This window comes from Stegodyphus dumicola, chromosome 9, assembly GCF_044657685.1.
Source record: "Stegodyphus dumicola isolate Sdum_Otavi_A_Nest chromosome 9, ASM4465768v1".
In the NCBI taxonomy this organism is placed as follows: domain Eukaryota; kingdom Metazoa; phylum Arthropoda; class Arachnida; order Araneae; family Eresidae; genus Stegodyphus; species Stegodyphus dumicola.
This window is the reverse complement of record NC_140776.1, coordinates 6,724,616-6,748,745: the sequence shown is the minus strand read 5'-3', so window position 1 is coordinate 6,748,745 and position 24,130 is coordinate 6,724,616. Positions and strand designations below refer to the sequence as shown.

Here is a 24,130-nt window from a genome sequence, read left to right as displayed (position 1 = left end):
TACGAATGGCGGATGTCAAGCATATAGAGCTCTAGTGTAAGCCACGAAATTCAAAGCAACCTAGCAAGCATCTCGTAGAGACCGACACCCAATCAGAGCTGCGCAATCCGAGAGCCAGTGGATCAAATGGCTGCTCACCTAGATCATTTAACCAGACGAGTCAGTGCCTTGAGACGGAATATTAGTGACAAGAAACTGACCTTAAAGTATTAAGGACCATCTACAGAGGAATTGCGGAACACACCTGGGCACGGAAAATAAGACCGCTGCAAGAAGCAAGGAAAGTAGAGGCCATCTCGCGGGGCGGAGATTGCCAGATAACGAGAAGCCCTATTTTAAAGCTCTTAAGATTTCTACAATCAGTGGAGGCAGTAATTGTCTCTTCATCATGGTATATATCAATGGAGTTCCATGCAATATGAAGAACGATACAGAAGCCAATGTTACCATCATCCGAAAAGATTTGGCTCAACATCTGGAAGACCTGGACGCCGCCCTGCGTTACCCTCCAGACTGTGTTCGGCGAGAAGATCGACATCGACAAAAAATTAAACGTTAACATCACGTTTGGAAAAGTTACCTATCATCATACGGCATATATGGCATATAGAGCCTTGCAGTTTCGGATTGGACTCTTTACGGAAATATAAATTTTCCTTGCACTTTAATGAACTCCATTCTACCTCTGAGGACATTACCCTATTGGGAATTAAGGATGATGTAGTTAGATTTGTCCACCAAATCATAGATCAAGACGATGTCACAATACCAACAAAAACAGAATTTTTATTTCCTGCATCCCTAGCCGAAAATAGAAATTTCAGCAACGGCCTCATGTAAAATCCCAAGAACTGTAACAGCCCAAAAGGAGTACTAGTAGCCTCAGCACTCGTTGACCTATCGAGGAGCGTTATCCCAGTGTAAATAAAAGAGAGTTGCCAATGTAACTGACAAGGCGAGAATTATTAAGACGGGTGAAGTGGTTGCAGCATGTACTCTAGTGACCAGCGTTAACCGAAACAGTAACACTCCAGAATCAGTGTTTTTTCAGACCATTACATCGGAGTTATTACAGAATTCACAATTAAGCGATGAAGGAAGGAATGCTGCCGAACGTGTCATTCAAGAATTTCAAGATGTTTTCTCTGGGTTGAACCAGTTTGACACAGTAAAGAATCGATACCGGAGTTCGTCCACTAATTAAGCAATATCCAAGACGTCTACAGATTGCTAAACAGAAAGAGATAGGGAAACTTCTGGAGGACATGCAAGAGAGCGGTGTCATCGAAATTTCAGCAAGTCCATGGGCATCTCCCATCGTCCTGGTCAGAAAGAAAATCGATTCAACTAGGTTTTGCGTTGGATATCGCCGGTTGAGCGTGATTAAGAAGAAAGGCAGCTAACCTCTTCATAGAGCTGACGACATTCTTAATACTGTTTCTGGAAGCAAGTGGTTTTCGACACTTGATTTAAAAAGTCGATATTGGCAGACAGAGATACATACAGATGACCGAGAAAAGATGGCCTTTACTATCGGACAAGAACTTTGGCAGTTCAGTGTGATGCCATTTTGGCTATGTAATGCACCGATAATATTCGAACGCCTCATGGAGACTGTGTTGAAAGGTCCTTCCTACAAACCTAGATAATATCTTCTCTATACCTCGATAATATACCTTCTATGTCTGGATTCTGCTATACCTGGATAATATCTTCATCGTTGGGAAGAGTTTTTAAGAACATCTAGAAAATCTTAGAAAGGTGCTTCAGAAACTGAAAGAAGCCAATCTGAAGTTAAGTTCCGCCAAATGTAAATTATTCTGACAGGAAGTGACTTACCTCGGACATGTAATTTCTGCTGAAGGTGGGTGTGCGGATCCTGAAAAAATTATCAGCAGTTAAAGACCGGAGACGCCTCGAAAATATCCATCAGCCGTCCACTCCTTTTGTTTTGTATCGCACTCCGTAATTTCTTCAATATCTCTGTACTAAGCCTAGTTTTAACCAGTTCACTAACAAAATTCCTTGACATTCCTAAAACACGGTATACACGAGTTTTCTCGAAGAAAGGAATGGCTTTGCTTTCTTGGGTTTCGGGAAACCAACATGCCGCCATTCCAACGACTTTCGTTTTGTTTTAGGTGTCTCGTAACAAATCCATGTTTCATCCCCTGTGACAATTCTTTCAAAAAGTTATTTCCTTTTATTTCATAACGCTGCATGTTCATTTACACTTTTGCAGCTGAGGTTGATGGTTCGGTAAAACCATCGAAACTAGTCCTGTAAAAATTTGAAAGTATAACTCTGATTTCTGTTGTTTGACTTCTGAATTAGTACTTGTTTGGAGTGTTATTGTATCTTAATTAAGGTTAAACATATCTCACATGCAAAAACTCTATAACACTTTCATTTCGCTGCTGCGGAACCGACGGTTTTAAACATAATTACCGATAAACAATGATTTCAAACGTTAACGTAGACAAATAAATTGGCTAGGCTAATTCGTTCTCGAGTTGAACTATGTAACTAGGCATGCACAACATTCGTACTATCAGATGCGAAAGCGATATGCGCAAATGGTACTTACTTTCTGGGTCAGCTTTCTAGTTTCAGGTAAAAGATATCTTTCTTGAAATTATCATATGGTATCTATTTATTTGGTGAATTAAAGATTGTTTACCGCATATTTACAAAAAACTAAGGAATGCTAAAAAAAAGAAAGCAATGTGAATTCAGAAACCTTAGCAGAAGTGTAACACAGTGCTAATATAATAAAGAAATACCAAAAATTTCATTGACTGGTTTGTCATCGTTAATTACTACGTACAGTCTTACCAGTATTTATATGAATTACACAAATGAAACAAAATTTTGAAAAAAAGGCATGAAGCTTAAAATAGAACATGGTAGAAAAAAAGTCATTTCTTATATAAATGTATAGAAAATTGAATGGCATCTAAAACTGACTTATACAATTTTTCGAATTACGTACCTATTAGGAACGGGTAGTCTGAATGGGTCGAAAGAACGCTTCTCAATTTAGATATCGTATCTTCAGGCATGGTTTCGTTTGCATTGCAGAGGGCCAAATATATAACTGGAATTATTGACGAATCTTTAATCTGATTCTTAAGCAGCTCCACCAGGTCAAATCCGTAAAACTTGCGTGGATTAAGACACACTGTTAACAACGAATTTACAAACATACTTAATTGATTGGGTGAAACTGGATCCGTCTCATTTCTGTAAATAAAAGAAGTTTCTTAAATTTAATAGTTAAGTCGAAATATTTTAGGGATTATGTATGCTGTTGTGACACAGTTTATTAAAATATTGAAATTCGAATAAATTTGAATGTTAAAGTTTCAGTAAAAAACTAAACATTAAAACAGAGAGCTCTTGCGTAATGAGCAAGAAGTAAACAAATAAAGGCAAATGTATTTGTAATGGTAATCATCCGCAAATAAGAATATATAGCAATCAAAATATCAAAATCAACCGGCAGTTTTAACGTTAGAGTCGTTTGTAGTTTAGTTTTCTAGTTTTGCTTTATAGTTTTGTTCGCTTGTATCTTGTATCTTGGTGAGTAATGAGTGGCATGCAGAGTCTCCGCTTTTACCACTTAACACATTGTACCCCGGTGGCATCTGAGACAACTAAAGTCTGAGCACCGGCATGATTCGCTTGTTGACGACCCATGAATAGGTGAAGAAAATATTTAAAATTTTATACATTATCGTAAAACACTAAATTTGGTTTGCATATTCGTTATATGCAATTTAACGATAACGAAAAATAGAAGCAAAATAAAAAAAAGTTAATTGATAATTATAAAAAAATACACCTGTTTTATTTGATGACTGATTATTACATATATATAATATAAACAGAAAGAAAAATATTATTATTTAAGGGATGCATGGAGTAGGCGCTCAATCCAGGAACGAATTCTATTGTTTGCTGGAAGAGTCTAAGATTTGTAGGTATGGTACGTGAAAGTAGGGATGAGCTAAGAGGAGAAAGAGAAAGGGATTTTGAATATAGGGAATTTCAGTCTTTCCCTGATTGAGCGCCTACTATGAATGGGCTCCTGCTTTGTGAGGGTAGCTTTCTTTTACAGTTGCAATTTTCTACAATACGTTAAGTAAATAAAAAATTTACAGTTACGTATTGTAACTTCATGTAATACTCTGTTACTTTTTCGTAATAAGAGTTCGAATAAATATTAAATTTCGTTGGAATAAACAAAATTATGTAATTTCGCCAAAACGTTATGCCTTTAAGCAAATTTTAAATAAGCATACAATTTTACATTGCAAACACGTATTTTTCTACGAAGTATTTTTTTTTTTTTTTTTTGTTTTGTTTTGTTTCATAAATTGATAAAAATTAATCTGTCCTTAAACAAAATGTTCAGTAACACATAGAGCATAAAAATAAGAGTGAAACTCCTTCCACGGTTCGGGAATAAGTCAGCGAAAATGTCCCTTTTTTCCGTAGTACCCACTGAAAGCCATTACACGATCTAATTATTTCCGTTGGAAACCATTCCTGAACCTTTCCTTTCTATTCCTCTCACTTGCGTATATTGAACTCGCCCAGTTAACAATAGCAGGCGTTCCGAGATTGACGGTCTAGTGATGCATGGTGTTTTTCAAAACATTTTCAAAGATGTAAAAGTACTAGGCATAGAGAACACATAAAGCTACTCTTGCTTCTTTTTTTGCTAGCAGAGCAAACTTTGCATGGACGTCGTACATATCGGTTTTTGTTCCCTTTTCCTCCCCCCCTTACGATTTCTTTTATGCTTTGCTTATTAGCAGGAAGAATCTTTGGACCAGATTGCACAATAAAATCTGGTACATTGGGAGCTTTATCAACATCTGACCATGATTCAAAGTAACTATGTAATTCTGTGAACATTTCGCTATCACTTAGATCATCGGAATCACTGGAATACTGTGATTTAACAGCTCTTTATCTTCTTCTTGGCATAACATCACTATCACTGTCCTCGACCTCTATATCAGAATCTTCTGATTGTATTGAATAATCTGATAGAGGATCAGCAATATAGTCAGTAACTTCACTCATATTATAGGGGTAAAAATGCACAGAATAAGAAGCGTAAGGCTAGGAAGTATGTACTGGCTATGGAATACGACACTCAAGAGTGACTCTTGATTGTACTTGTTCCTGAACCATCGTATACATTTTGTTTCGAAGAAATAAAAAGTGCAGATCGGCGAGTCATGACGAGAGCAAACTAATCGCCAAATAAAAGAATGTTTCATTATCGCAGGGCTGGCGCTGAAACGAAGACCTTGAGCCGCGCCGGAGCTTTCGCGGAGCCGGCGCTCAAGCGATAGACTTCGAAACCCGCGTTTTCGCGGGGCCGGCGTACAATGTGTTAACATGGATTTTTGACTCAAGGCATTGGCTTTAGTCCAGAGACAAGAGTTCGGAAACGTAAAAACGCTTTGCCGAGAGGCGAAATAAAAGCATGTACTTAAAAGTACTTAACATGAAAGACGTTCGAGTTTGTTTGTAAATATTGGGAGTAGCTTCTGATTATACAGAGCCTGTCCCGTGAGCGGTCACCCACCCAAATACTGGCATAATAATTCGAAGTGATGGTAATACGGGACATCAGGAAAATCATGCAGTTGAACGTTGGTTAGCAGATTTAGAAATGTGTCCACAAAGATATTCGTACAATATCACAATATTACGCAGTAGTTATATTTTAAACTACTAAAAATTTAAATAGAACGCAATCCAGAGTTCAGAGAAAGCTAAGACGATGTCACCGCGAATTCGCTACAATCAACAACAACAGTTAACTAAGAACTGAGATGAGATGTTTCTCTCCGGCTTTTATAGCTTTTTAAATCGGCCGAGAGAGACAGTTCTACGAATTTCTGGAAAGCAAAAAAAGTAGAAAAGTAGAACTACGATTACAGCTAACATAGTAGTCAATTACATTTATTCAAATTAAATGTCAATTACAGAGACAAACTTTTATTCAATGTCAAATGCTTGTGCTCATGTGTTTTACTTTTCCGCTCTAGCTTTCTCTTAAAATATGTCACGTCCTGCATTGCACGGGGAAATAAAACAACTTTAATTATTATTTTACTAAAAATGCAAAATTCTTAACTAATGCTAAATTCTCAACAAGCTGATTACATATTGAATGTAAAGCTGATTATATTGCCATTGAAAGTTAAATTTTTTCGCGTTGGAAGACACTACCAAAGTCACTATCTTTGTAAAGTGCAAAGTCCAACACACACACCGAAGAGTCATTACATTATGACTAGCATGTTAAAGCGCTCACCAACTGGTCCTGCAATTCCCGCACATTGCAAGGGGGTAGCGTGGCAGCACGAACTTGGATTTCCAAGTGGGACCACAAATGCTCTATTGGATTAATGCCAGTTGAATTTGGAGGCCAAGACATGATTTGAAAGTCACTGAAATGTTCCTCGAACCCTATTAGGCTTAGCCGCACTTAAACAACTTTTAAATTGTTGATAATTCTACAATTATAACATACAGGTTAACCAAAGGCATAAAAACCTTAACCGGGAGATAAGAAAAACATAATTCAATCCTTTTTTAAAACAAAAAATGCCCAATTTACAAACATATAAGAATAAAGTTACCGAGCTCACTGTGCCGAGTAACAAAGTGAATATATATATATATATATATATATATGGAGACCCCAACACTCATATAGTAGGTAAGTTAGAATTAAAACTTACTATTTACTTAAGTATTTTTAAAAATTTTTTATGTAGTATTTAAGTATTTTCTAAATATGAAATTTGTTTTTTAAAAATTGTGAATTAGTTCTTTTTGTTTCTTATTGGTTTATATGGATTATGTCTAGTTCTTTTTTAGTTTCTTTTTATTGATATGCATATTCGTGTCGGGGAGGTTTCTGTAGACAAGGGTTTCTGAAATACATTGGTTTCTAAATTATTTTTTATTTTTTTATTTTTTATAAAAAATTAATTTTTTGAAAAATTTAATTTTTTTAAAAAAAGTTTAATTTAATACTTTACTTTACTTGTTTCTCTAAAGACTTCATTAGTATTTTCCTTTTAGAACTTTAATTCTTAAATGCTAGTTTCTAACGGTACCACTTTATTGGTATTTCTTTTTACCTTTGATTTTGACTTTTACCCTTGCCTGCATGAATGACGAAACACGAATTGAATGATTGAAGAGTTAGGTTTGGAGGCAACTTCCCCTTGATAAGTCTGTCTCCTGCCTACTCAACAGTCATTCACTTATGCATTTAAGAAAAAAAAAAAAAAAAATTGTTTGGTTTAATTTTAATTTGCTAAATTCGTGAATTTATTTTCATGGATTGGTTTTGCACTTTATTTGCTTATGCTTCTGAATTTAAATGATATTCTAGATTAGTTCGAGAATTAAATCTTTTATATGTTTGCACATTTTTTAAAAAAAATTATTTTTGCTTTTTTTTCTTTATTTTGGCTTTAAATTTGCTTTTTTACTTTATATGTGTTTGTTAAAATTTAAATTTAAATTTGTTTAAATATATATATACATATATTTATATACTTTTGGCGCGGCCGATTGCAACCAAAATAGGCGGGCCACATCTACATGGTATAGCAGTCCTATATACAAAACTTCAACTTTCAGAGGTTACAGAGGTTTCAGAGGTTTTGAGTTATGTCAGACACATACATACATATGTACCTACGTACAGACGCCACGAAAAAATCTCTTCAGAATTCATTTTAAATCAGTTTTATAATTTTTGGGGGGTAAAAGAGTCCTTTATTCTGTCCTTACGTGCAGATGTCAAGTAAAAAAAAAAAAAAAAAAAAAAAAAAAAAAAAAAAAAAAAACGTTAAATTGCATTCGATAGCGGTCAAAATGGATATTTTCGATGAAATATGATACTAAAAATTTTTCGCAATTACAATACTTCCTTTTTACTTCGTACAAGGAAGTAAAAATGAAATACAAAAATTTTAGAAAAACCAAAATTTTAGAACTGAAGACGGTTTCGAATCAAAACTTTTAGATAATAGTCCATGCACATGAAATTACTTTCTCGCCGTTCCAGCGGGGGAAAAAAAAAGAACTATTCTGATGGGATATATATGACACTGGGAATGAACGGTAAAATTTCAAACATTCTTCTGAGGGGTTTTTTTTCCATATTTATATTATAGATTTGATGCTCAGTGTATGCTGATTAGATGATTTCTGAAATGAATGTTACTTCACGTGACAAGAGAGATTCTGCAGAAATAGTAATTTATTTCTTGAAATAACATATGTTTTTGAACTTGGTTCGTTACTAGAATTCTTTGTTGTTTTCACCAATGCGTGCAGGTACAGTAATGATATGTCTTATGTAATCTGAAGTTATGGTTGATCTTCAATTTGTATTCAAAAAATCTCTTGGCAACTCGTTTTTGAGTTATGCGAGATACGTACGTACGTACGTACATACACCACGAAAAACTTTCTTCAGAATTCATTTTAAAGCAGTTTTATAATTTTTTGACGGAAAAGAGTCTTTTATTCTGTCCTTACGTACAGATATCACGCAAAAACATCGTTAAATTGCATTCGATAGCGGTCAAAATGGATATTTTCGTTGAAATATGCTGCTTGAATCTTTTCGCGATTACAATACTCCCTTTTTACTTCGTACAAGGAAGTAAAAAAGTATAAGTAAGAAAAATATATAGAATTTCCTAAGACACAAGAGGCTATTAGTAAAAATGGAAACATGTAAGTCTCAATGCTCACCTTGAAATGGCAACAGAAGTTTTGAGTTCGGCTTGCTTGGCCATTAATTCTTCTTCCTCGTTTGTGCCATTAAAATTAGCTCCATCTGCCAAATAAAGAGCAACAATAGCTCTATGGGTATTTTCCTTCCAGCCCCAAATCTTTTTACTTTTTAACCATAAAATAGCATTGCGGCGACTCTGTGAAACCCCACGAATAGCAAAAACACCTTTTTCTGTAAAACATAACAAAGGTTATAATGCCCGTTATAATAACTCTAATATAAATATTCACGAATAATATTTACAGCTGATTACCATTGCTTAAAGTTATAATAAAAGAAATTAAAGTTACTTTTGAGATCTAACATTAATATTTGCTCAAAAGGGTCAAAATTTAAAAGATTACAATTACGATGACATCGCAAAAATATAAAGACAAGTATCCGTGTTAATCTGCCGTAGAATAACTCATTTGAATTCGCGTACATTTAAGATTTCTTGAAAAGTCTAGGCGTGATGAAGATCATTTTAGATATATGCTAAATGTAAAAGATACTTAGAATGTTTATTTAATTTATTTAAGTTACATATGTAGGTTTTCGATAATGTATTACGTTATTTATTAGTTTGTATATTTCAGGGGTACACGTGAAGAAACATTCTTCCTGGCGCAGATTCTACTTAATTAAAAAAAAAATTACTTGATTTACATCTCTTACAATGGCATTTTAAAGAATACTATTATATTCTGAATGTTTTCAATGTTCATTGATATGTGAAATGACTCGTTTAGTAGTCTGAAAGCAGGAAGATAAATAAACATGACTTTTCCAAAGCTTTCAAGCTTAATATAATTATAAATGAGGCACTCAAGTTAGTAATTTGGCAATATTTACAGCTCTATTTTAATAATTAAAGAAAAATTGCCAAATGTTACCCAAAATTTACATATCTAATTCAAGAAGCGGCAACCAACACCAATAAAATAACCTTTAAATTCTAGCTGTGGTAGCGCAGATTAGCAGAGCCGTGGGCAACGACAACGTATCAGTCCATTTCTATTGTTGACGTACGTAACCGTACGGGGATTACGTTTTTCGTTTTAAACATTCCTACGTTACTCGTGTATTAGGTACAATGTTTGAAAATAGTTTTAAAATTTCATTTTGTTTAAAGTATTTTTAACTGGCCTAAATTCACGTTTTACTAAAAAACTATCAAATAAACTTATTCAAGGAAATTGCGAAAAACACTTTCTGTATATAATAATAATAAAACTTGCAATAAAACTTGTATACGTAATTTTCACAATTTAAGACATATAATCTGTATTATTACTCTAGAAAGTACGATATCCGGACGTCCAATAACCGGAATGATCTAAAATCCGAATTTCCGGATCAGAAGCAAACTCTTTTAGAATTTTTGGGTATGCTTTATACACACGCTCATTTGGTACTTTTTTCATAATAAAAGATGTAAAGAGTCCTGATTCTTAATTTTACTTCCGCACTGAAGAAAATACCTCCATATTGAAGAAAAAGTATTTATGAGCACGAATCTATATGAGCAATAATTTGACTTCACAGTGGTCTTTTGCTTGGCATACATCTCAAACCGAAACATTACATTGAAACATCGTTGATTTTATACTTACGAAATTATTTCCCCAATGCCTACCTCAGTGAATCATTGTTTATTATTTTTTGTTTTCATTATCGCATGACTATCGATACGCGGTAGCTTGAGAATTATACAGTGTTGACAAGGAGAATTCTACAGTTAGAAATTTCTTTCCACATGCAGAATATAGATTTTGTAAATGACGCTCAGAGACCAAAAGATGAAACTTAGTACTGTTTGAACTGAGAGAATAACTGACCTGTTATTCAGATAAACCGAGGACCGTCACCAGAGCTGTTTTGGCCGTAACGGGTGACCGCCGGTCCTGGATATATCTTAAATATATGTGGGCAGTGGCGTAAATAAGGATATGCAAGGAATGCAGTCGCATAGGGGCCCGGAGGCTTAAGGGGCCCATGAATGTCCTGCTGAACTACATTTACATATTTAAACTTAAAACACGTATAAAAATCATGTGTTCGAGTAGATTAGTGTACCAAAAAGTTTTCTTAAAAGAAAGAGAAGGAATCTTTACCATACATATTTCTTACAAAAATTGTATGTTCAAATAGTTTTCTTTGAAATTTATGATAAATATGTTTTATATTTAACATATGTATCATTTACATTATAAAAGTTCTCATTTATGACTTGTATATTATTGCATAAGTCATGTTCGTAAGCTCAGTTGATCACAGATTGCAATTTCTTTTTTGTACGTTTACCTATCATTTTGTCTGTCAGTTTATAACATAACCAGTTATTTACTAGCTTGCTAAATTAAGGGGAAAAAACTTGGATTGGCGCAGATTTTATATAGAAACTCGAAATATACTTGCATGTAAAACCTACTAGATTTTATTTAAAAATCTCCGCAAATCTAGACTTTCTTCCCCTCTTTTTAATCACAGTAAATTCATTGGGAGGGGGAAGGAAAATGTTTTGCATAGGGGCCCAAGAGTTCTAGCTACGCCACTGTATGTGGGAGTCTATTTATTTGGGTCTCAGATAAGTCTTAAGCTTGTGCAAGAATCTGGCAGTAGTATAATAAATATCTAAACAATTTCGTTAGTATGCGATACATGCAAGATCAAATTTAGCGGAACAATATGTCTGAAGTCGCGAATCTCGTTATACGTCGCGAATAATGTATAGAGGAAGCTAGCTAAGCTTTGTGATGAGAGCCGAGAATTCGAATGTTTTCAGATATCCCAAAAATAATCGAAATTTTCCAATTAATAGAATCTGGGAAGAAATGTGAAAAAGTGGCAATAAACGAGGATGTTATAATATAAGTCTTTCATTGTGATGACAATACCCCAATCATCATTTAGCTAACAGATAGCGAAATTTGCGGCATGATTCTACATCCAGGAAAATATCGCTATGGATAGTGAAGAAAGTGACAGAGAGGTTGTTGAGAGCGAAAACATTTCGGTTGAAAATTTAGTGGGAATTCTCGATATGACGATTAGAGGGTTTAAAGAATGGAACTTCGTAACTGAACAAGAACTCATGTCTCTCTACTAAGAAAAAGTATCAACATAAAAAAAGAAACCACTTGAACAACTTGTATTGAAAAAAATTTTCAATAAAACCAAAAATTAAATATTCAGCTTTTTTTTATTATTATTTTGATTCCCTCAAGCTCATGCTTCATTATTTCATAAACCACTATTTCATATTTTGAATTTCATAATTCTACATGACATCTTACTTGATTTAAGCTGATGATCAAATATCCGAAAAAAGTCTCAAATTCGGAATCGCCAAAGTTTCGACGAGTTTGGATCTGGGAATTTGTGCTGTGTTAAATAACAGAGATTATTATTTAATGATTTGAATTTATTAAAAGTTCCCTCTGAGCTTTTCTGAGATTTATACAAAAGCCAGACAAAACGTTCTTGCTTCAAGTTTGTTTGCTACATTGAATAATATTTAATGTTTTAAAATTATATAAATGCATTGAGATCATACGAAATAAAATATTATGTAAATAGCTCTTTTCTCTCAACAGGCATTAAATTGCTATTATATGAGTTTATGTTAACAGTATTCAGTACATGAAATAACACACATAGAAAGATTCTATTCAGAACTAAATTATGAATATTCTTAATCATGAGCATACACAAATTACGTTGATACATAAATATGAGTAAAGTTCTTACTTCTGTATTCGTTGTTCAGTTATGCATTTAAGGCATTTAAAAATTTTTCTTATGAAGCTTAAGAAAATAATGGAGTTTCGTTAACAGAGATTCCCTTATATTTTAAATTAGATGCTAAATAATGTATTACAGAAGCATAACTAAATTGCGTTGTTCTAAAATATATTTTAATTTTAGTTCTTAATAAAGAATTATTAATTTGTGATGTTGCGTGGCCCCAACTTGCCCGCAACCGTAGTAGTGACTGCTATGAACTGGAAATTACACAAACTCTTAAGAAGGGTTTAACTCCCTTTTTATTCCACTTTAGAAGTTACAGATGCGTTCACTTGACGCTCACAAACTACGCCGACCCGGCGGTTAAATAAAAATTAGAAAGTACAACTAAAAATAAGTAACCGGATGAATAAATAACAAGTCACTACCTACGAGGCTCTATAAACGTGACTAACTTAACCGCGTTCTGAGATACAGCTGAGATTTCAGCAAACTTTCTGAATAAGAAGTTGAAAGATTCAACTAACTGCCGAAGTAGGCACACAGGCCGAAACGCGCGGTTCTTAAATTTCTACCTAGCAACCTTCACGCTCGTGTATCAAGAAAGCACACCTACAAACTCGTTTCCCTTCTATTTAACTCAAAATACTTCTGCTAAAAATTTGAATACTCTACCCGTTCTACTAAAATTTACATACTCTGGCTTTGGCAATTCCAGGGAAAAGTAAAGGCTTGACAGGAAAGATAGCTTAAAATAAATGTTAGTTAAAATAAATATAAACCCTACAAATTAATAAACAAGCCAGGAATACTTGCACTAGAACATTTATGCAAGTTGTTAACACAAGCTCCGAAGAGCCAGAAAAATTAGTGCACATTAATAAATTCCATAAGCATCGAAACATTTTACCATTTAGTGTGCTTTATGACAAGTTGGGAAACCCAATATCAATTAGTGTAAAATAAAATTCCTATGCATTTATTGTAACAAGAGCCGTGATAATGCATAATTGTTGTTATTGCGTCGTATAGTTCTATTGGTTTTCTTATAATTTCCTTAATACCATTTATGTAATTGATATTGCCATATCTAAGCTACTCTAGATAAGAGTTGTAGGTGAACGCCTGACTGTTCTTCATATTACGCAGTCTACAACAGAATGAAGAAATTGTGTTTGATGATTAACTAATTAATGTGGTTTGAAGCAAATTCGCAATTATATTTTGATATTTATGTTTATTTAGTTGATTTCAGCGAATTCCGTTACCTACAAATGCCTAAATGGAAAGAACGCTTTCGAGTTGGTAAGAGAAACTGGCTCAAACAATTTTGCAAATTTTACAAGTATAAATTGATACTGCACTGTTACCTCTACATAAAAAAATATTTGCAGTATTTCTATGAGACAAGAGTGATAACAAAGTTTGAATTAAAACTCTGAAAATAATATATCTTTACCACATCCTTTTTCATCAGCTCCGTTCTCGCAGTCCTTAACACCATCGCATACCTTATACTTTGGGACACAGAAGTGATTTGAACATCGGAAAGCGTCAGGCTGTGCACAAACAATAGTCTCTAGAATAGAAAATGAGCATTTAAATAAAAATATATGTCCGTGTACAGAAGAAAAGAAAAAATAGTATATTGATATGTAATAAAATAAGAAAATAAGCGATTCATTAATTTTATTTAACGCATACTTAACTGATTGGATAGAAATTTATCCAAATTTAATTAAAAGTGTTCGGGAAATAATGTTAATTACTTAAAGGTAGATTTATAATTGGAGGTTTAAATGTATTGATTCAAGAGAATGGCAAAAGAAGAGAATGCTAATACTAAGGGTGGATCAGAGAATGTAAAATGTTACAAATAAATGATTAAATTTAGTTACCTTATTTTAATTGTATATTTTTATGAATGCTTACGTTTTCTCTATACGGAAAAAAAATGAGATTAAAGAATGAGATTCAAAATTGCTCTAAAGGAGATTTCTTCTATTTTTCAAAATATTTTTTTCTTTGAAGAAGCGCGACTTGTGTTAAATTCCCTGGACATTCATATAATGTATCTCCCAAATTAAAGCTGGTCCTAGAATGAATTTTACCTGTGTTCAAATTTGTAGGCTTTCCTATCTGTTTATTATCTTGTGCTGAAATTACAGCTAATAGTTTGTAGGGAAAATACAGAAATTTTTAGTAGAAAGCAGAATAAAAGGAGAGTAAAGTAATTAAAGGAACGGTAAACTGGCTAAAATTGAAAGGAAAGAAAAGGAAAATTATTTAAATGTTGAATATAATTGATAAAGTAATAATCTTTTGGAAGATATCAAAATCTTCATGGCGCTCTTTCTTTTAAAATAGGAAATAAGGCTATTGATTTATGAAAACAATTTAGAGTTTTCTGAAAAACTCAGTGATAAACTTCGGAGTTTGATATTTTAATCTTGTTAAGAGGATAATGACATATACATTTGATATAAACTGATAGTTAAAGGTTGTTATTTATTCATTCCGTGCGATCCAGCAAAGCATGGCCTGTCTTGTTTTAAAAAGCAGCAAAACTATTTTTTTTCCCTTTTGAGAATTTAATGTCAAAGGAAATTATGAAATAAACACTTAACTAAGATTTATATAATACTTCTAGGGAAAATATTAATTAATAGAATAACACAAATTTTAAGCTCAATACAATATGATGAAGAAAAAATTACCTATGTTATACAACAGCTCAAAACTGAAGCTATAGCGATAATAACTGTCAGTGTTTTCGTATATTATCGTTACTTGACTCAAACTGATTATTGGGTTCTTAATATCGTTGGAAGAGCAAAATGTGTATTGTTCATCAGTTCCCAAAATGTTTATTTTCACGTATCCATAGTTGCAACTCTGGAAAAGAAAGTTTAGAGGGGGAAAAGTGTTATTTTAAAAGATACTTCTGTTTCTTGCTTCAAGAATAATAATACAGTAAAAACGATGAGAGGAGTATAATTTTACTAGATTTTAATATTTTTATAAATTAGTCACTCAAATTAAGGTAGAAAACATATACTGTATAATATCTCAAAATGGGATAATTATAATTATTAAAATAATGGGGAAATTAAAAAAAAAAAAAAAACACCAAAAATAAATATTTTTTAATAAAAGGGATAACTATAGCAATACAAAATAAAACCGTATCGTTGGTTCACTTCCCATGAGCAGAAACCTGTGAAATGATATTATAAACATGATGTAGCGGATATTCAGGAAATGTGATTCCAGATTGAGATTTAGAAAATCATGTTTGTTGCCTAGTTAGAGGTACTAATAACCTGTTTTCACTCTTTAGACATGCTAAACAATTTTCAGTAAAAATAAAAGTACAAAAGAAAGCCATTAAGAAAGAATCCAAAATTTAAAGCGCAGAGCTAAAATTAAATCGTAAAGAAAAAAATTAATACATAATTGGTAGCACATGGTTTATATCTTCATTTAAAACATTATCTTAATAGGCTTTTAAGAGCTATATTTTCAAATTTATAATATTTTAAAATTTGTATCAAATTTATTATTTTTCTAATACTTAAAAATTAATTACTAGATTACTGCGCTGTCTTATTAAAACAAAATTTATATCAACTAAACTGATGTCACCCATCGTCAAAACTATCCTTGAAAGAGAAGTATATATCACAGATTCAGTTACGAAAGAAGAATACAGTGGGACCTCGACAAAGGAGTTTAATTCGTTCCGTAACCTTGCTCGTATGTCAAATTGCTAGTATCTCAAAGCAATTTTTCCCATTGAAATTAATTGAAATGCCATTAATCCATTCCATCTCCCAAAACACCACCTCAGTTGTCTTTGTTAAGTGTTTTTGAATGAGAAAAATGTATTTACGAGAAGAAACATTTATTTATAAATAACAAACACATATTCTATAAAAACATAATTAAAAGAATAAGTGAAGTGCTTACAGAAGCGCTTAATTTTCGTCACTGGTCTTCGCTTTTTTCGTCACGCTTTGCTCATTATCACCTACAGATCATTTAAAAAAAATTGTCCAAGGAGGTTTGTTTCTTCTTCCCTTTCAGGATATTGCGGAAATGAGTTAGGCAAATTTCGTTGAACAACTCCGATGCACAATCAGTGTCAACTTTTTCGGGATGATTTTTATCCACGAACTCTACAACTTTCTCCCACATTCCCAAGATCTTCTTTTTATCTCTTGTAGGAATAACCTCCTCCATCTCTGGCTCCTCTTCAAAACTAATTTTTCGTTGAACCACCGTATGCTGCTGCGAATGTAGATCGCTTTAATTCAATAGACATCATCTTCTTCGGACCCATGGTTATAAAAATAACTATGATAATGTTTTGTAAATGTACAAAAAGCAAAAAACGCGAGCCCAACTTATCAAAAATGCTTCGAAAACGAGGGAAACAAGGAACACAGACTGAGGTCTAGTCTGAGGTGGGAGAAACTGTTACACGCTGCACACGACACCAACATGCGCGCCCATGTTGCGGTCGTGTGCAGCGGTGTAACGTGCGATTCCTCGTATCTCAAATCTTGCCCTCATCTCAAAGCAAAATATTGCTCGCTCAGCGGCTCGTATCTCAAAACACTCGTATATTAGGGCACTCGTATATCGAGGTACCACTATATAGAATGATGTGTATCAATAATCGTAATAACTGATTATAAAAAAATGGAGAGAGAGATTAACTTGATTAAAAACATATTCCAGCTGAACGTTTCTGAAACTCAGTCTGAGCTGAAACGAATGGTCCTTCTCAACTTTTATACAAGGCCGTGTCATGTTACATGAACCATCTACTTAATAGCTGAAGAAATCAGTTTTAGCATCCTGAACGACAGCCAAAGCCGTGGGAGCAATGAAATGAAGTTCTGGAAGGTTGCTACAAGAATTCAAAATCATGCAAATTTCAAAGAATCTAAGAGTTGGTGTAGGGTTTGGGGTGGAGGTTCCATATGTGAAGGATATCCTTTGATATAATCCCAAGGATTCTCAACGGGGTTGCAACCTAGAAATTTGAAGTCCAAGAATCGTTTGAAGTTAAATGATTACCGATGATTGAGGCAATTTTGTATATAGATTGCATCATTATGCTGAAAGTTTCCGTCAATATTATGACTGATTGTCAATATTGTTTGGGTCACATCCCAAATAACACACTCTAAATAAATTCGCTGGTTCGGTTCTTTATTAATTCTCATAATTAATTACAATTAACTCATAGCTGTGACCAGCCCTCTTACACCGTCGATGGCGATTCTCAAACTCGTTTTATCATCACATTACAGATGCGCATGCGTGGATTACATTACAGATGCGCATGCGTGGATTACATTACAGATGCGCAGGCGCGAACATGCCGCCCCGCGTTGCAATGCTTAGCATTCAACAATTGTAATTAAGATATAGCATGAAAAAATTAAACAAGTATATCATAAACAATTTTGAATAAGTACTATTACATAAAATCATTATTATAATTAGACATTTAGCATATACATTAGCGTACAACTCAAAGCAATACAATATAACAACATTTCAGTTACATAATGACATTTTATGTGAAGCACATTCAATACTGTACAATAACTATAAAGACAATACTCATTTTTGTATTGGTAAAACACATAATTTGGTAATTGGTCGTTTGAAAGTTCCAGTTTGAGTTTTTACATTACACACGCGAACCTTTCCATCTTTACCATAAAATACTTATATTATACGACCAACCGCCCAATTACAACAAGGCAAATTATCTTAAGACCATGTCTCCAACTTGTATATTGTTTTTAGAACTTTGCCATTTAGATCGATTTTGTAAATGACTTAAATAATTGGAGTTCCATTTTTTCCAGATAATTTGTACTAATCTTGTGATCTCTTGCCACAATTTTAACCTGTTAATGTTAACTTCCCTGATATTTGGCTCAGGGATCGAATTAATTGCTCTACCAATTAAAAAATGCCCAGGTGTTAGAACCTCTAAATCATCAATGTCCGAAGACAAGGGTGTCAATGTTCGGGAATTTAAAATTCCTTCAGTCTGAATCATAATTGTTAAAAATTTTTCAAATGTCAATTTTGCATTACCTACGACACGTTTGAAGTGGTACTTAAAAGATTTAACTCCAGCCTCCCAAAGGCCTCCAAAATTGGGTGCTCTGGGAGGGAGAAATTTCCATTCGATATTCTCAGAACTCAAATAACCAGCTAAAAGCTCATCTTGTTCGTTCACTAGTTTGTTTAACCTCTTTAATTCTGCATTTGCACCTACAAAATTCGTAGCGTTATCACTAGTGTTAAACTTTTACCTCTTCGTGCAAAGAAACGTTTCAAGGTAGCTATTAATGCTTCAGATGTTAGGTCTGTTATCAGCTCTAAATGAATGGCCTTAGTAACCATACAAATGAATATACACATATAAACGTTTTGATATATACCTTTTCTCTGGATTTTGTACTTAATTAAGAATGGGCCACAGAGGTCAACTTCAGTACAATTGAATGTAAGATTAGCTGTGATTCTTTCCTTGGGCAAATCACCCATGATTTGCTGAGCTACAATGGGATTAGCTTTAAAACATATTATACAAATTTTTACAATTTTTCTACAAACATTTCTACCACTTACAATCCAGAATTTTTGTCTTATATGATATAACAAAGATTGAGGACCCACATGCAAATATTTTATATGATAGTAATTAACTATTAACTCCTTTAATTTATGTTTAGAAGGCAGAATAATAGGAAATTTTTTCTCATAAGTTAAATTGCTATTTTTTAATCTACCTCCAACTCTCAACAGTCCGTTACTGTCAACGAAAGGGTTAAGACTTTTAATAGAACTATTTCTTGGAACAATACCTGATTTTTTAAGATCATTTATCTCATTTATAAAATAATCACCCTGTACTAATTTTATTAAAGTTTTTTCAGCTGCTCTCAATTCTCCCACTTGTAAGTTACCTACCTTCTTTTGTTCTTGCTTACAATTCTTGTAAAACCTAAAACAAAAACTTATAATACGAATTAATTTTAAATACTTATTACTGCAATTCAATAAATCATTAACAAAATTATTCACATTCAGATTTAAACATGTAGATAGTTCAGAATCAGCAAAGTTTTTAAGTTCATTACTGTCCTTTCAGTAATTGCTTCAGGTATAACTCTTATAGGGTACTCATCCTTCATTAAGAAATCAGGCCCGTTCGACCACAGTTGACTTAGTTGCAGTTTTTTGGCAGACATACCTCTAGATATGAGATCTGATGGGTTTTCTTCAGAAGCGATATGATGCCACTGTGCTATTTCAGTCAGATCTTGTATCTTTGAAATCCGGTTTGCAACAAATGTCTTGAGCAGATGTGGCTCTTTGTTGGTCCCTGACTGCACAATCATAGAATCGGTCCAAAGGTGAATAGTCTTGGGATTGTAGTCTTCTTTAGCGGGGAGACACGCGATTTACTGCACACCAACCTCACTGATGTATGGTTTGTTGCTGATGTTGCTTTACAGTAGATAACTGCTCCATAGGCGGCCTCCGAGGCATCACAGAAACCATGTAATTCAATCTTGGTTCTATCTGGTAATAAAATACATCTATGGACTTCAATGTAGCTTCAATTAGCTGCAAGGTAGTGGAGAATTATTTCCATTCTTTAGCCTCCTTTTCTGGCAAAACATCATTCCAGTTCAATTTTAACAGCCATAATTTCTGCATAAATATTTTTGCTACAATTATAACTGGGGAAACTATACCCAATGGGTCAAAGATGCGAGATATGACGGATAACACTTGCCGTTTCGTAACCTTTACGTTGTCTTCGATTTTAACGTTGAAGCTCAAACAATCTCTTTCTGACTTCCATAAAATACCCAATGCTTTAGATTCTTCTGATTTAAAAAAGGGATATGTTTTGTCGTTTGTTTGACACAGTTCAGTAGCATTACTGCACCACTTATGGAGTAACATACCTCCACACTTCATAATGCCTATTAACTGATTTTGAAGTTCTAACGCAGAACTTAGCGACTCAGCTCCAGATAGAATATCGTCCATGTACATATCTTCTCTCAGTACAGGTGCTGCTAAAAGAAATTTATCTCCTTCGTCCTTTGACAGCTGTACAAGTGTTCTCATTGCTAAAAATGGTGCACTCACAGTTCCATAGGTAACGGTGGTTAGCTCAAAGTTCTTAACTGGCTTATCAATGCCTTCTTTCCATAAAATCCTTTACAACTTCCACTGATCTAGATGGATAGAAATAGCTCGATACATCTTTTGTATATCAGCAGTGAAAGCAAAAATATATTTCCTGAATCTCAGCATAATTGAGAATAAATCATCTTCTATCACTCCTCCATTATACTGTATAGAATTTAGAGAGTTTCCTTTGGTTGTCAAAGAAGAAGCGTTAAATACTACCCTCAAGGAAGTCGACTTACTTTTCTCTTCTCCCCTATATACTCCAATATGAGGAATGTAATATGAACCTCGTTCCTCCTCGCTTTCACTCACCTCAACCATATGTCCTAACTGTTGATATTCTTTTAAAAAACCTGAATATAATTTTAAATATTCGGGATTCTTAACTAAGCGTTTCCATAAGGAATTTAATTTACTTGTTGCAATTTGTTTAGAATTTCCTAAAGTGTCCGAATCCTCCTTTAATGGCATTTTAAAAACGTACCTACCGGTTTTATCTCGTGTATAATTTTCTACGAAATGTTTCTCACAAATGAAAAATTTTTTGTTTTTGGGTTTATCAGTTTCAATATTTTCTAATTCCCAAAATTTTCTAAGAGTTTTATCTAAGTTGTCTTCTTCCTTTTATCAGGACCGGTATTCCTCTTTACTTGCCTTGGAAACATGAACTGTCCTGACTCGAAACAGGGAGCCTACTAAAGCTATGTTCAATAAATTGTGAAGTATACAATACACACAGGAAGGGTATACGAAACCCTTTATTTTTCTATCTTTACAGAGATTTCCGGACTTCGGAATACAGAGACCAACCACTTGTGGTCTGAACGTAAGAATATAAAAATATTAACTAAAACTCTAACTTTGGATTAATATACAAGTGCCTACTTTAAGATTGGCCGTTAATTAACAAAAAGCCGTATGTAATACAGAGAGCTGCTAAAACTACGATACGTTTAAAATTATCAAGAGGATTAAACCTCTGGCCTTGAAGGCAACCAGCAAACGAGTAAAACTACTATGGCAAGCGGCCTGCTTCTAATAACTCCTTCCTCTCTCTTGCTTGGCAAAAAGCCACAGCTTAAGTACTTGGCGTTAGCAAGACAAATTTGCATAAATAAGTTAAAAGATTTAAATTCTGGCCGGAAGTACAAAATAAGAAGTGATAGTAAAGATTTAAAATAAAATAAACGTTAAGGATCCTTACATACTTCCCGCCAGAGTTAATTAGTTTGAAAGTGAGGTCTAAAACGACCTTGTTGAAAACTTTTAGCTCTAGAATCTAACGCGAAGCCAATCTTTTACAAACATTTCTCACTAGAAACTAGAAATTTTAAAAGAAAAGTCGTTTTTACATTAACAACTCCATGGACAATTACTTTTCATCTGTACTGCATCTAAACAGGAGTTCTTAGTTGAAATCTGGTTTCTTCCAGAGATCTGGAAGGAAAACTAGTTTAATGAAATGTTACACAATTAAATGGCAAGTAACATGAATACTTATATTTCTCTTAACATTCCTATTTCATTCATGACGTTATTTAATTATCTCCCCGTGCTCTCTGACATGTGTTGTAAAGGAAAACACCAAACACGAGCGTGTCTATGTACAAGTGTTCAACACTACCGCCTGCAATCAAAACACTAACGTGTTAAAATTCAACATAACAAGACCTCAGAACACACCTTATATTCATCTCTAAACCCTGAGGTACTATTCTGAAAAGTGGCTAACTCTGAAGTGTAGCGTCAGAGAGCCTAACTACATTCATTCAACCTTTAACACATATTCACAATAATTTGCTCTTTTTACAGTCAAACGAATAAGTTAAAATTTTTGGCATTACTTTCACTTTTAACATATCACAGTATATTTTAACTTTTAAAATAACAGTTCACATTGTATATAAGGACATATTAACATGCCGTTAATTTTACGCATTTTAAAACATACATTAGTAGTACATTGTTAACTTCTATTCTTTTCCAAGCAAGTGCCAATTCTTCTACATTGAAATACTACATTTCAAAAGTCTTTCAGACTAAAACTTCTTTCTTGCCAGAATCTTTTAAATAAAATTTTATACAATAATTTTTTTTACAATTTTCTTAAGATACCTTTCTCAAAGATTATCAATGCTTTTACAATATTCAAGTATTTACACATTCCTGTTATACATTAATTTTAGTTTTACTCGCGAGTAATTGAGAAACAATATCAAAATAGGTAACAACTCATTTCTCGCCTTTTTGGCGATAAAGGTAGGCCTCACATGAGGTAAAACTTCTTGAATTCTGCCACTTTCAGTAAGAATGAAAAATTAACTTAAGGTTTCAAAGTAACATAAAGTTTTACTTATCTTTGTGATATTCAGACATCCTTTTTTCTGCCCAATCTTGGAAAGTGGCGAAGACTATAGTCTGGTTGATCTTCCGTCTTGTACGGGTTCGCCCTTCTGTTCCTTCCTCCATGAACTTTCTTTTCCTTCCAGTTCGGTCACCCTTGAAGACCTTTCGTCGTACTTCTCCCTTCTTCATTCCGGGGGTGGTCGTGCCCTCTCTTTTCTGGTCGGTAGAACGGCTTCTTTTTCTTGTTACCTTCAATTTTCCAACGGGGGAACTTTCTTTTCAACTGCTCCTGTCTAGTAATGGCTTGCCCTTGTGATTGTCGTTGTTCCACCTCTGGAGCTTGTGCCTGCCGTGCCGGATCCAGCAAAAGATCTTTAAATATTGGCATTTTATTACGATTATAGAATGGTTTTATCTGGTCAATGTTTGCGGTGCAGGTTTCACCATTCCTGGCTTTTAACACCACTACAGCCTGATTTACTTTTTCTATGATATATGGTCCTTCAAATCGTGGACAAAATTTGGCAGTTTTATCTTCTGGTGCTGAAGAAAGTGAATGCTTAATTTTTAACACTTCATCCCCTACTTTATAAGTTACTCCCCGTCGTTTCAAATCATAATAGAGCTTCTGTTTTCTGTGTGCTACTTCAGTGTTCGTTTTTGCTTCTTTAATTAATTTTTCTATATCGCCCATTTTAAATTCTGGGGTTCTTTGTTGAACATAAAATAATTTATCTAACGGCGTTATAATCTTTCTGCCTAAAAATAACTCAGCAGGAGTTTTGCCCGTCGTATCATGTTTTGCGGTCCTAAGCTTTTATGAAAATTTTTAACATAACTACGGATAATTTTCACTATATTTCTATTGACCCGTTCCGCTATATTTGATTGCGGCCGATACGGGACCATTTTTAAATGACGTATGCCCAGTTTTTGGCACATGTCTTCAAATATATTACT

At 33.7% G+C, this 24,130-nt stretch overlaps 1 protein-coding gene across 1 annotated transcript in view; it reads right to left on the bottom strand.

Annotated features, from left to right (window-relative positions):
* LOC146995294 (uncharacterized protein CG3556-like) overlaps window positions 1-24,130 on the bottom strand; it is a 91,902-nt gene that overhangs the window by 34,662 nt on the left and 33,110 nt on the right. The window contains exons 3-6 of the mRNA XM_085823177.1: window positions 15,298-15,475; window positions 14,040-14,159; window positions 8,809-9,022; window positions 2,993-3,243 (exon numbers count right to left, since the gene is read on the bottom strand). Of these exons, the coding sequence (XP_085679303.1) occupies window positions 2,993-3,243; window positions 8,809-9,022; window positions 14,040-14,159; window positions 15,298-15,475 (763 nt within the window). The remainder of the gene's footprint in view (window positions 1-2,992; window positions 3,244-8,808; window positions 9,023-14,039; window positions 14,160-15,297; window positions 15,476-24,130) is intronic.